This window comes from Myotis nattereri (assembly GCF_964212035.1).
Source record: "Myotis nattereri genome assembly, chromosome: 1".
Taxonomy (NCBI): domain Eukaryota; kingdom Metazoa; phylum Chordata; class Mammalia; order Chiroptera; family Vespertilionidae; genus Myotis; species Myotis nattereri.
This window is the reverse complement of record NC_138075.1, coordinates 182,575,682-182,590,013: the sequence shown is the minus strand read 5'-3', so window position 1 is coordinate 182,590,013 and position 14,332 is coordinate 182,575,682. Positions and strand designations below refer to the sequence as shown.

At 37.5% G+C, this 14,332-nt stretch overlaps 1 protein-coding gene across 2 annotated transcripts in view; it reads left to right on the top strand.

Annotated features, from left to right (window-relative positions):
• ART3 (ADP-ribosyltransferase 3 (inactive)) overlaps nucleotides 1–13,895 on the top strand; it is a 60,494-nt gene extending 46,599 nt beyond the window's left edge. For both annotated transcript variants that reach the window (XM_081090621.1, XM_081090620.1), the window contains 7 exons: nucleotides 1,519–1,551; nucleotides 2,443–2,475; nucleotides 3,970–3,999; nucleotides 6,171–6,203; nucleotides 7,566–7,598; nucleotides 10,359–10,391; nucleotides 12,230–13,895. In XM_081090621.1, the coding sequence (XP_080946747.1) occupies nucleotides 1,519–1,551; nucleotides 2,443–2,475; nucleotides 3,970–3,999; nucleotides 6,171–6,203; nucleotides 7,566–7,598; nucleotides 10,359–10,391; nucleotides 12,230–12,366 (332 nt within the window). In that variant the 3' untranslated portion in view covers nucleotides 12,367–13,895. The remainder of the gene's footprint in view (nucleotides 1–1,518; nucleotides 1,552–2,442; nucleotides 2,476–3,969; nucleotides 4,000–6,170; nucleotides 6,204–7,565; nucleotides 7,599–10,358; nucleotides 10,392–12,229) is intronic.
• Nucleotides 13,896–14,332: the final 437 nt, after the last annotated feature.

Sequence of the window (14,332 nt, the reverse complement as noted above, 5' to 3'; positions counted from 1 at the left end):
AACTTAAAAAATTTAATTATCAGAAATTCCAATAAAATACATAAGCATAAGAAAAGATACCCAGTCTATACTACTGACGAAGCTCTCAAAAATTTTGTGCATAAAAATCACTTGGAGTGCTTGTTTAAAATGCAGATTATAAGGCACCACCACCAGAAGTTCTATATCAGTAGTTTCGAGTCCCGCATTTTTCAATTTTAATAAGCATCCAACTGATTCTGAAGTATGTGATTGGAAAATTACACTTTGAGAAACATGTTCTAATTTATACTACAGTCAAAAGGTAAAGACTTTTAAAATCTTCCAATGCCTAGTCCCCAGGCCGAATCTATCATATCTGTAGGTTTGTCATCCACAATTCCCCTCACCTTCACCTAACCCTCAACTAAGCCTCTGCATAAGACTTGCACACTTATCTTCTGCTGAGGCAACATTTTAAATTGTCTCTAGAATTGTTTTTTAAATTTCTAGTCTAGCCAAACACCCAAGGTTAGCCTCAGGGCACCATCAGATTTTAACAAATCTGTACTAATTCCTGGATCAGCAAGTCACCTTGGTTCTTGGTTCAGACTCCACAAATGTAGCAGGATTGGATAGCAGATTATAGAAGACCACATCTCATAGTGAAACCAGGACTCTGGAGAACTCCCCCATCTTAGCTGGAGAAGTTTCTCCACTGATAACTGAACTTGATTAGATCAGTGAGTTAGCCCGGCATGGGGAATAGACCATAGGACATCTAGACCTTCTTGTGACATCTGAGAAACCCTCAATGGCTCATGCTGGCACCAAATCTGAACATCCTCTCACTGATATTCTTGCCTTAACTGCTGTTGGGCATGCCTGCAGATTCCCCTTTATGTCAAGTCTCGGCGGAATCACTGCTGCACTGATGATTTTTTGCAGGGCATCGCTGGCAAGAAGGTATAAAAGTATACTATTAGATGCCATGTTCCTGCTCTCCAAATAACTGTGGATCTCCTTGCATACAGTTCAGTGTTCTGGAGCAAACCAACTTGATGTCTCCATATGCATTTGAAGGCTCTTTGTTCATATATTCAAGGATCTTGAAGCTCTGATTGAAATTCTTTTTCTTCAATGGATAGGAACTGTCACAGTAAAAGGATAGGTTTGCTGTTGAGGACATTTAATATCTGAAGAGAGGATTAGTTAAACAAATACTTAAATTTTCTCCTAACTTTTGTAGACAAATCATAGAATAGAATTATTAAGTGTTAGCTTTGGATGGGCCTTTGGAAGTCATTTGAAGCAATCTCCCACTAAAAGATCCAGATAAGGAAGCTGAATTCCAGAAATGTTAGATGTTTTATCAAAGATCATACTGCTGTTTATGACTATAATATGAATATAAATATGTAATTGTTCTACAGTTTGCATTCCACTAAGGTGTGGGTCTGATGGACTAGGAGCTGACAGATTAATTACTAATAGCCACAGACCAGTGGCTCTGTAGGGTAAATTGTGTCTAACTAATAAAGCTTTATCTTTATGTTTCAGGTCTAAAAATGGAAAATTGTGTTGAGAACATAGGTAAGATATGCTTCAAAGTATTATCTCTGTAATGGGAATTTTATCAGTGTTATTTCTCACAGGTACGGGTCAGAGCCATCTGACCAAACTGTCATGCTGTCAGCCATCTTTCATTTCTCAAGGCAAAATTGTGCTACTGCTACTACCTTTTAGCAGTGGGGAGTCCAGGAGTCTCTGCTGGTGGCATCCCTCCCCTATCCACACCCACAGCCTTGCCTGGGGCTGTTCTGTCAAACTTCATTTATCTTGGGCATGTAGTACCATTCCACTCTCACCCTAATCTATCCTTACAGGAGTGTAAGGACTCCTGAATGTCCCTACTTGACTCCTACTTGACAGAGCTAGACTTATAACCCTATGTTGTGATATTTTAGGAAATAACTTTTGGGATACTAATGAAAGAATAGAGTGACTGTGGCTCAAGGTGAGAGCTGGAGGGTCAGAATGTCAATGCAGTCTGTCTCCGCTTCCTGAGGGAAAGATGTAACAAAAGATAATCCTCTTTAGAGGATCATGGGAAAGCTTTGGGCAGGTAAACAGGAATTCTAAGAATATTCAAGAATAGCATTATCAGATAGGCCCAACAGATTTGAATCAAAGTTGCCAGAAAATACCTTGGGCTGATGCATGCATTGGGTAGAATTTTTTGAAAATTTCCTTATTAGAAAGTTTTCAGCTGTCTTCCTGTCTAGTTTTTCTATGAATTCTTCTTCATGTAATTAAAATGAATCCACATCCATTTGTTTTTGAGACTGATACTTTTATATTTCTCATCTCACCATATTTTGTATGTATCTTAAAATGTAAGTCAACTCAGATTTTTATCATTAATAAACCTGACATTAATGTCTGAGCAAAGTACTATATAATGAAAACATGTTTGTATTTCAGAATATTTTCTACCCATCTATGTTGCCAGCCCTGGTAAGTATGCTCTCATGTTTAAAAATAATCTTTATATGGATATTTAGTAGCTCTTATTGAACAAATTCAATTCTTAGCTGAAGAAAAAGAGTATTTTGCAGATATGAAGGAGTAACTTGGCAGATATAAGGCGGGGGCGGGGAGGGGGGGGGTGGCGCGGGGAGAGAGAGAAAGACTCTATTCTGGGGAAATTTGCCTCTCTATAAATGAGAGGGTTGGCACTCTGGAGAGCTGAACAATATGGAAACATTCTAGGGCAGTGGTCGGCAAACTCATTAGTCAACAGAGCAAAATATCAACAATATGATAATTGAAATCAAACATGTTAATAAGCCAGGGCAGTGGTCGGCAAACTCATTAGTCAACAGAGCCAAATATCAACAGTACAACGATTGAAATTTCTCTTGAGAGCCAAATTTTTTAAACTTAAACTATATAGGTAGGTACACTGTTATTAACTTAATTAGGGTACTCCTAAGGCTTAGGAAGAGCCACACTCTAGGGGCCAAGGAACCGCATGTGGCTCGCGAGCCGCAGTTTGCCGACCACTGTTCTAGGGGATAAGGTTGGTGAGACCTGAAGAGCTAGTCAGTCTTGAGAGATCTGAGGGTCTGTATTCAGTCATTGAAATTAACCTGTGATACCATTTAGGTGAAAGTAGAAAAGTCAGTCATTTGCACCTTTCAAATATGCTAATGTTGGTATCATTTGACTAAAATATCTGGGTGATTAAATGTTTTTCTCCCTGAGCTTCCTAGTGATATAGCCCAAATCACTTCTGTGCATTTAAGTTTTTTGTTATGTGTTTGGCCCATGTAGCTACAATAAGATTTTCTTTATTGAAGAGAAAAAGGTATCTGGCCTTTCCTTAGGTATGCAATTTACTTGATGTTTTGGAAAATAATTTCCTGTAATGATATGAAGCATATCATGCACCGGAGGACTTGCCCATTGCAGCCAAAATTTTACTAGTCACTTCAAAGGGACGTTAGTTAACTTTTCCAGACAGACATTTTTCTAGCTCATTGAGATCCCCAGGATTTTCTTTAAAAAAAAACAAACAAAAAAAACATTGTTATTGATTTCAAAGAGAGGAAGGCAGAGAGGAGAGAGAAATAGAAACATCAATGAGAGAGAATCATCAATCAGCTGCCTCCTGCACGCCCCCTACTGGGGATTGAGCCCGCAACCTGGGCATGTGCCCTGACCAGGAATTGAACCCTGGCTTCCTGGTTCATGGGTCTATGCTCAACCACTGAGCCGCACCATTCAGGTGTGATGGCTTTTCTTGAGGTGCCAGAGGAAGGTTCCAGTCCAATTAGCCAAGGTGCATTTAGATCTGATTTGACACTTAAATTTAGTAGCATTACTTTACTGGATTTACCAAATGGTTCTTTATGGCCATATTACCTGAAAATAATTTTGTTATAACTATAGTAACTTCCAATGATTTTATTCTATTGTTAAAATGGAAAGTTTCTTTTTGTAACTTAGGTGATAAAAAACAGAAGCTTGAAGACCCTGGTAAGACATTTTCATAAACTCTGGGTTTTACATTTGCAAGACATCTCCTTATGGTTGGGAGCGGATGGGAGCAGATGGGCATGGCATGGTAAGGAACAGTAGGAAGAGAACTAATTTAGCTTACTGGTTTGGTATATCAGAGACCTTCCTGAGTTTCAGATAGGCTTCTTTACAAAGATGACACAGCAGCTCTCTTTATGTCTCTTATCTAATAGTCTTTAGATCATCCCAGTAGAGAAGTTGAAGAAGTAGTTGAGAACATATTATTTTCTGCTTTATGCTAGCAGTTACATGGATAGAGGAAGGTGTGACTAATTATTCCACAAACTCTTTATGACCTAGGATGTTGGGCAGGGGCATTAAAAATGGCGTTTTTTTCTAAAGTAAAAATTATGATTTTGTATATTTATTTCTGCTTCCAGCAACCTAACAGGTGCTGTTAGCTATATCTGTTTGATTATATAGTATATTCCCAAGTTTTTTTTTAAGTGATAGTATTCAAATGTCCTCAAGAGTGCTGAGATAGGAACACTCTCATAAATTACTGGTGAGATTATAAATTGGAACTTTTCTGGAAGACAGTTTGATAGTATGTATTACTAGCTTTAAAAATGTTCATACCTTTTAACCTAGTTATAACACTTTTAGATATTTGTCCCAAGGAAATCGTCATAAAGATTTGTCTATAAAATATGTACAAAAATATTTACATAGTGTTATGGTAGTCAAAATTTATAAATAACCTTAGTGTCCAACAGATGGGTAAATATTAAATACAATTATACCCATATTATGAAACACTAACCTTAAAAATTGCTTTTTAAACATATTTTAAGAATATGAAAAAGTGCTTATATACAGTGACAAATAAAAATCTATAATAAAAGGGTAATATGCTAATTAGACCGGACGTCCTTCTGGCCATCATTCTGGACGTCCTTCCGGATGAAGCCAGGGCCAGAGCAAAGCCTGGGTCCCGGGTGCCTGCCTGCTGGTGGCTGGAGGGAAGCTGCCTGGGTCCTGGGTGCCGGAGGGAAGACGGTGCCAGCAGCCGGGGGAAGGAAGCCAACTCTTGCACAAATTTTCGTGCATCGGGCCTTTAGTAGGATATAAAATGGCATGTAGAGTCTAATATCAGTTTTATTAAAAAATGTGAAAAAGTACAAATTTCCAATTATAAGATAAATAAGTACTGGGGATATAATGTCCAACTCCTGTATTTGACAGTTTCCAAGGGAGTGGATCCTAAAAGTTCTCACCACAAGGGAAAAAAAGTTTTCTTTTTTTGTATCTGATTTTTTCTTTTTCTGTATGAGATGACAGATGTTAATTAAGCTTATTGTGGTAATCATTGTACAATATATGTAAGTTAAATCATGATGTTACCTTAAACTTATATAATGCTGTGTGTCAGTTACATCTCAACACTGGAAAATATGCTAAAAATATATACTTTTAAAGGGCTGAAGATGGGGGATGTATACATAGCAAAAAGACTGAAAGGAAATATACCAAAAAATGTTAAGAATGAATAACTCTGAGATATAGGAGTAAGAGTAATTTTTAATATTTTATAAATGATCTGTAATTATAATGTGTGACTTATATAAATCAATAAATTTTATTATTTTTTTTATTTTTATTTTTTTTAAAATATATTTTATTGATTTTTTGCAGAGAGGAAGGGAGAGAGATAGAGAGTTAGAAACATCGATGAGAGAGAAACATCGATCAGCTGCCTCCTGCACATCTCCTACTGGGGATGTGCCCGCAACCCAGGTACATGCCCTTGACCGGAATCGAACCTGGGACCTTTCAGTCCGCAGGCCGACGCTCTATCCGCTGAGCCAAACCGGTTTCGGCAATAAATTTTATTTTTTAAAAATACATCATGACAAATGTAGGTTGAAAGTCTTTGGCCTGAATCTAAAAAAAAAAAAAAAAAAAAAAATCAACAGGAGCTTAATCTGGGAGAGATCCTGGGTTTACTGGCCCTTATGCTGATCAGAAGTCAGTCATATTCCAGTGGGTTAAATCTTCTCTCCTTTACTCTGTCCCCTGCCATCTCTCAAATCTTTTAGAGCTTTCCATAAATAGCCATGTAAATATAAGCTAAATTAATTTTCAAACCAAGTGCATTTCCACTAAATGGTTCCCATTCTCATCTTCAGGAATGAAAAGCCAGGAGTCCACTGTCTTACCTGGTAGGTAAACTTTTTACTTACTTTTTGAGGCTAGCTACAAGGGTGGGAACGGACATAAGAACTCCTAGGACTAAGAGCATTATGGACTTGGAGAGTTTGGAAAATGAGTTAAGCCAGAACAGAGGTACTCCATTTATTGAGTGCTTATTATATTTCATGCAGTGTACTAAGCACTATATTTCCTTTAATCATCACTTACTACAAACCTGCAAGGTAAAGATTTCCTTTTCGTAAATAGGAATTAAAGGTCAGATGCTGGGAGCCGGTCCATCCTTGCTGTTTCAAAGGACCTGGCATATATGGCATACTGTTCTTAATATGTTTGCTCACCTTCTTGGCACTATGTGTTTTAACCAAGGTCTCCTCTCTGAGAAAGGTTGTTTCCCCAGGTAGGGATTTTCCCCTGAAGTTAGGGAGGGAATAAAACCCCTCAACTAAGTGCCAGGCGGGTAATTAATCACTTTAACTATGAACAATCATGCTTAAGCTACATAATCTTTACTCCCTGGAATGGAGATAAGAAATGCCCTAACCTTTGTAATAGAGATTGATAGGATTGAATCAACTGGTATAAATACAGATGTAACAAGACAGCAAGACACAGAACTTAGAAGACAGAACTTAGAAGACAGAACCTACACAGAACCTAGAGACAGAAGAACTTCACTGGAGAGATCATGGCAAAAGATCCTGGACTGAACCTGACTACAGAAATTGGCAAGAGAACCTGACTAGAACCTGGTGACTGAACCTGGCTGGAGAACCTGGACAGAACCTGGCTGGAGAACCTAGCAAGAGAACATGGACACAGAACCTGGCTGGAGATCCTAACCAGAACTTCGCTGGAGATCCTGACCAGAACTCGGCTAGAGATCCTGACCAGACCCTGACAAGGGAACACGGCTATGATGATCAACTGAACTCAGCCTCCGTGTCATTCATTCTTCACCGACTCCATCCACACCTTTGGGGACCCCTGGACCTGCTGGGGTTGGACCCCAGCAGTCAGAGGGATTAAGAAGGCTGAGCAATCATAGAGCTAATAACTATAATGACAATAGAACCAAACCAAGGAGACTCTTACACCTAGTACTGTTTCATTTTAAAGCTGATGTACTAGGACTGCCTTATGAAGATAAGTTGGAGAGATACGAGTCAGATCATGAAGTTCTTGAAGTTCAAGTTAAGGAGTTTGGGCTTTGTCCAGTTAGAGAATGAAGAGCCATTGAAAGGTGTTTTTGTTGTTACTGTTTTCTTTTCCCTTTTTTAAAGGGCTGGAGATGGGGGACGTATAGAAAAAAGGAAGCATTAACAATGCAAGATCATTGATTAACAGTAACCAATATTCATTGATATTTTTAGGTGTGAAGAACCATGAACCCATCCAAATGCCTGGTAAGACAGATTTCACTCTCTGAGCCAAGTATGAGCTGACAGGATTCCCCTTGGCATTAAAGAGAATATTGTCATGAGACTATTTTTATTTATTAATATTTCCTTTACCGCTATCTGCCAGTCATTCTACAAAGACTTAGCTGGGGAAGAGAGTAGAGAAATACCTTTATCCCTGTTCCTGGAGCAGGAATCTTAGCTCCCTTGGGGGGATAGCTGGAGGGCAAGGCTGCAGGGACTTGGATGCATGCAGTCTAGCATTTTCCAGGTTCTATAGCTAAAGTTACTCAATAGGAACTTCACACAAAAGCTGATTGTTTATACTCTCCTTTCATAGACTCAGTGAGGTGCCATGGAAGAAGGCTCCTCTAGGCTTAGTGTGGATTTGCACAGTGAGGGTTCATGTAGCCAAAACTTTTAAATAAGAAGCCAGGAACTACAGTGCAGTGAGACTATTGACACTTGTATCTCATTGGACAAGACTTTGGAAATTGTATTCACTGGAGCAAACTGCAAGTTTCTTTTTTATTTAGGAATGAATATTTCTTTTTCATTTAGGAATAAAAATGTCAGAACCTTTTCCATTACCTGGTAAGCAATGGTAGGCATGCCAGAGAGGAATGTGCCAATTTGGGTATGGGGGGATGACATAACTGTCAACATTAGACATGCAGGGAAACCCAAGTACTTTGCACAGGATCACACAAATGAGTGAAGGCCCCAAGTCTCTTAACTTATGACCAAGTACACATTCCATAAGATTTGCCGTTTTTTAAGTATATTTTTCCGGTATATTTACCATGGAAGATTGAACCTATCATGAAGACATAACCATTTCATAGGTATTTAAAATGTATGAGGCTGCCACTGAGGGCAAGGCCATTAAGGGGCCTTCAGTTTCTGTGGCCAGAGAAAATTAACAGTGACTCCTGTCAGGTTCCCGAGAAGAGCTTCAGAATGTAGGCTTACAGGGAAGGCAAAAATAAAAAAGTAAATTTTCCTGAGACAAGTAAATAGCATAAATGGACATAACATGTAACCAGAGAGCTGTGGACAGTAATAACACTTCTCTATGCCTCAGAATTGTCAAATCTGGCTAACACTTGCCATATTTACCTTATGGGGCTATCTGAAAAGACTATAAAAACACAAAATCTCAGGGTTTAAGTCCCTACCCATTAAGGATTTTTTTAAAAAAACAGTTTTTTTGGCATTCACTGAATTGCATCCACCATCTACACTCTGCCTTGCCTAATATTTGCTGTCTGTGGAAACTTCATGCTGTGTACAGAACCAGAATATTCATAGTTAATTACCTAACGTACAAACAGAGGCCCAGAGATAACCCTCCCAATTTTTATCTGCCACATGTGGTTGTGGGACCAGCCTGTTCCACATCACTCCTTCAATCAGTGTCAAAGTGGCTTCTTCTTTAATTCCCTAGTTGTAGGACTTCCATTCAGCCAGATTTCAGGCGGTTCTGAATAATGGTTGTTCTGTAGTTTTGTCCTAATTTTGATGTGGTTGTGGGAGGATTCAAGCACTGTGTTTATTGCCTATGCTGCCATCTGGACCGGAAGTCTCTTCTAGGGAACTTTATATAATTTCACTTTTCTGCACCTCTCCTGCCACAATCGGTACAATGAAGAAAACTTCTGTCTCCCAGGATTGATTAAAGTCCTAATGAGACAAAGTACTGACAAATGAATAGTTTTAAATAGTAGTAAATGGTAGCTGTCTTTATTATCTGAAAATCTTTTCTCATTTAGGAATAAAAGTGGTAAAACAAGATAAAAACTAATAATACATTTTTTATTGGGAGTGGAGCAACGGGGTTTTGAGTCCTTTACTGTAAGCATTTAGTTAGGTTAATCTTAAGGAGTCTGGGGGGAACACCTGAGCTGTATAGCTTCTGACATGCCAGTCTACAAGGAATAGGTTTGCAGGGACTGTTTTGTATCGTGCCCTCTACTGGAAGACTGTGTGTAGTGCATGCTTTTTTGTTGTTAAAACCTTTACACTGAATCTCATTTAATCTAAGATAAATACTGTTTTTGCCATTTCAGAGATGAGGACATGAAATATAGGAAGGTTAAGGAATCGTTTAAAGGGTAGAGACAACCAGGACTCAAACTTTTCAAGTTTTGTTCACTTTCTGTCACACAACACTTGCCTTTCACCCAGATTTAGTTATAAAAAATATTCATCTATCCTGGGCTTCTAGAATTGGCTTCAAAGTTTTCAGAATATGGCAATATTCATATTTAAGTGCTAGGCACACACTTAGAGGTAGTATAGCATAGTAAAGAGGAGTAGAGGCTTTGAAATTACTACCACTGATTACCTCTGATTTTGTTTTGAGGAACATCAGTATAACATGGAAAACTATATCTATCTTCTAGGTCTATAAGAAATAAAGGTGGCAATATACATAAAGCATTTGTACAATGAGTGACATATAATATTAATATTGCATTTGGGAATTGAAATTCAGTATATTAAAAAAAGCACTTTTTATAATCAAAATTTAATCTTTTTAATGGAAACACTTCCTTGGTAAAAAAAAAAAAAAAAAAAAAAAATCCAGAGTGCAAGTAACTATTAAACCCTTCCCCCAGGCTCACACAAATCTCTAAACCTAATACCCTGCTCCTCAGGCCCATTCCCAGGAATAAGCAAGTTTGCTTAATCATTTAATCAGCTTTTTCTCTCTTGATAAATAGGTTTACAATGCAATTAACTCAAAATCTGTTTATATTTTAGAATATAAAAGTCAAGAAGACATCAACAATCCTAGTAAGAAATATCTCATTTCCTCAGCTGATAAATGTTTAATCTATAATACAGAAAAAGTGAGAAATTTATTTTTTTCTTAAAGGGACAGTTTCAAGAACTTAAGGCATCATAACAATATAATGTCATGTCCAAATGCTTATGTGTGTGTGTATGGTGGGGCACCTTGACGATTCTCAAGCAGTTTTTACTGTGTGTAGAGACTATATTGTTTAGAGCAGTTGTTCTCAACCTGTCAACTCAATTATCTCATTTTCTGACAGATATTTTATAAAGCCCTTATACTATCCTGAAATAAGATTCATTGATAAGGAGACCTATCTTTACCCATTAAAAAATAATATCCTAACTATAATTTATAACAAAATTACGTGCATTTTAATATGTAAATGCCTAGATTAGAAGACATTATGCAGTAGACAGATGATTGTATTTCCTTATGCGAATAAATTTGGATTTAAGAGAAGACTGAAGCTACTCTGTGACTATAAGAAGATGAAAGTGAAGAAATACAGTGGGTCCTGGATAGATCTGTTTATGAAAAAAATATTTTGTTTATATGTAAAACTGACTTTAAGTTCTGGTTTTTTAACTAATAGGTTTTTAATTAATTATAAATAGGTTTTTAACTAATGTATATTTCTAACAGTGCATTTGAAATTTGTATAGGTCGATTTTTCTTGGTGCAAAACTAGCCCTTTACTTCTCCACCCTTGTGACAATCAAAAAATATCCTGACAGCCCAGCCGGTGTGGCTCAATGGTCGAGTCTACCCATGAACCAGGTCATGGTTCTATTCCCATCAGGGCATTTACCTGTATTTCGGACTTGATCCCCATAGGGGTAATGCAGGAGGCAAATCAATGATTCTCTCTCATCATTGATGTTTTTATCCCCCTCTCTCTCTCATCCTTCCTCTCTGTGAAATAAATAAATAACATTAAACAAAACAAAACACAACACCCTGACAAATTTCTAACTGTCTCTTAGAGGGCAGTACTGCCCCCTTGAAAACCACTGCTCTATAGTAACAAACTAATGCATGAATTCATCTGCCTGCCCACTTCCCCATCTGTGTACATATAACTGCTTATCTGTAATTATGGCAATTGACAAAATGAGTTGAAAGCTTTTATAAAATTTACTGTTTCTTGCCTCACTTACAAAACCTGAGTGGTGATTCCATTTGGATACTTCTAGTCAATCCTCACTTGTACAGTCTAAGCCAAAACACAGCCAGAAGTCAGGTATCTGAGCTAAGGGTAGTATCAAACAGATCCTAAGATGGGTGGACTCCACTGTTCCTCTCCACTAGTGTAGATGAACGGGAAGCAGTTTTCTCCAAAGCAGAAAACTGTACTGGTATGTATGAGGGGGACATTTTTAATTTTTTAATGAGCTTGCAGGCCTTAGTATTTTAAAATGCAACTTTATTAAATTTTATATTGGTAGCTGTCAGTATATGCGTATAAAATATGCTTTACTTGAAATAGAAAAGACACAAAATTAACCTAACTTTACCTATGTATGCAAAAAATGAAAATAGAAAATTGCTAATTCTAGAGAACTTGAATAAAAATTATCTTGTCTATATAAATATTATATTTATTATGGTATTATTCTATATGTACAACTGTAAACCTACTTTTGCCCCACCCTTTATATGAAAATATAGCCTGAAATCTGTAATGAGTGATATTTATTTGAAAATTGTTCCTGGTTGGAAGTATTTCAACTTAGTTTCTAACTCAACTTGAATGTCTGTTTACATATTCAGGATATATGAAATAGGTGGGTGAACTTGATGGCACGTGTCAATGACTATGTGTTCTCGTTAACAGCTCCAGCTCCAGCTCCAGCTCCAGCTCCAGGTCCCAAAACCCATCCCTCTGCATCCTCTGGCAAAATGCTCCTTCCATCGTTTGGGGCATTCATCATTTTAATCAGTGCTTCTATATATCTCTTTGTTAGTCTTTAGTCAGCTATATTCTTTATTATGTTAAGTACACTACAGGGATCCCACAGGAAATGATCAAAAGGAATGTTATATTTTTCACTTGTTGGCCAAAGTCAGTTGATAAAATTAGAACTGTATATGTTATTCACTTTTCAAATTCAGAAAGTTTGTCCAGTTACGTTGTAGAATCATTTTCACTTATTTGTATATTAATCTATTGCAAAAACCTTATTTCTGGTTGAATTCAATAAAAGACTTAAGATTATTAGATATAATTTCAGAATTGCCAATACTAAAATATCCAATGTTAGTGGTTAACATGAATTTAATCCATTAATAAGAATTTTTTCGGGGGGGGTGAGGTGGATTTTTTCTTATTTTCAATTATAGTTTATATTCAATATATAGTTCGTTTCAGGTGTACAGCATAGTGGTTAGACAATAGTATACTTTAAAAAGTGGTCCCCTCCATATTCAAGTATCCACCTGGCCCCTTACATAAAATCAGATGGTATGCCTTTCTCTGACTTATTTCACTTAGCATAATGCACTGTAGGTCATCATGCTGTTGCAAAACTGAATTTTAAAGATGTTCTACTCATCCTTGAAGGATTAGACTTTTGACTTCAAATGGTATGATCCCTCAAAATATGAACTTTATATTTCTGTAAACACAAGTTTACCAAGTATTTCACATACATAGTGCCTAATTTGAATCTCATTAAAACAGGAAGGTAGACAGTACTTCTTATGTATGCTAAATAAGCAAAGGAAAATGAGGTTGTACAGTATACTACCATTTTCCTCAGGATATTGTGGTGGTTTACTAGAGACGGATTTAGGCCAGGGGCTTTGGTAACTGACAGTTATTTACATGTTGCCAATGTTTCAAAAAGGATTTCAAGATACAAAAGAAAAAAACACTACATAAAATTTAAACTGTTAGGGGTTCAATGTGCTTTAATCCCACCATGTAACTCTCTTCCTGTTCAGAATTTTTAGTCTACCCACAAGAACCATTAGCCAGTTGCAGACTAAACACAGAACTTCTGTAAATTGCGTTGGAAAACACAACTTCAAGCAGAGGCCAAAGTGGGCCTTGTCTCCTCCTACTCACCTAAATCTAGAACTTGGTTATGTACAGATCAAGTCATATCTAACCAGCTACATGAACAAGGACCACAGGTCAGCCTTACACATGCATGTAACCAGTAAGTCAATTGCCTTTGTGTGTGTGTGTGTGTCTGTCTTTAAAAGGCAGGCTCTAGGCCCCATCTAGGGGTACTGATTTTGCAAAATTAGGAACCCAACTATCAGAACACGAAAAAAATGAAAGACTAGCCCTGACCGATATGGCTCAGTGGATAGAGCGTCCGCCTGCGGACTGAAAGGTGCCAGGTTCGATTCTGGTCAAGGGCATGTACCTTGGTTGTGGGCACATTCCCAGTAGGGGGTGTGCAGGAGGCAGCTGATCGATGTTTCTCTCATCGATGTCTCTAACTCTCTATCCCTCTTCCTTCCTCTCTGTAAAAATCAATAAAATATATTTTAAAAAAAAAATGAAAGACTAGAGAAGTAAGCTTGGTGTGTGTGAGTAGTGATTTGTTCTTCATGGAATGTGGCTCAGTGAGGAACAACTCTAATCAGATCAACAACTCTTCCTACAGTAAGAGGGTGTGCAAAGGGACAGATACCTTCTAATGAGGAGGACATGGCTACGTGGACGAGAAGGATGGAAGTACCTATCTTCTGGTCCAAGGAGAAAAAAATTTATTTCCTAACATTGTTGGATTGTAACAAGTTAGGAAAGTATGATGAAAGAGGGTGGTATATAGAGTGTAACAAGTTTGCGTGCCATAATCTTGGCAAAGTGGCTGCAGACTACTAGTGACTAACTTGGAAATAAAACGATCAGTTTTAAAGTTCTCAGTCTCCTATACAATTGTTACCCTAATCTGCAGCTGGACTGAAATTCCTATCATGGGAT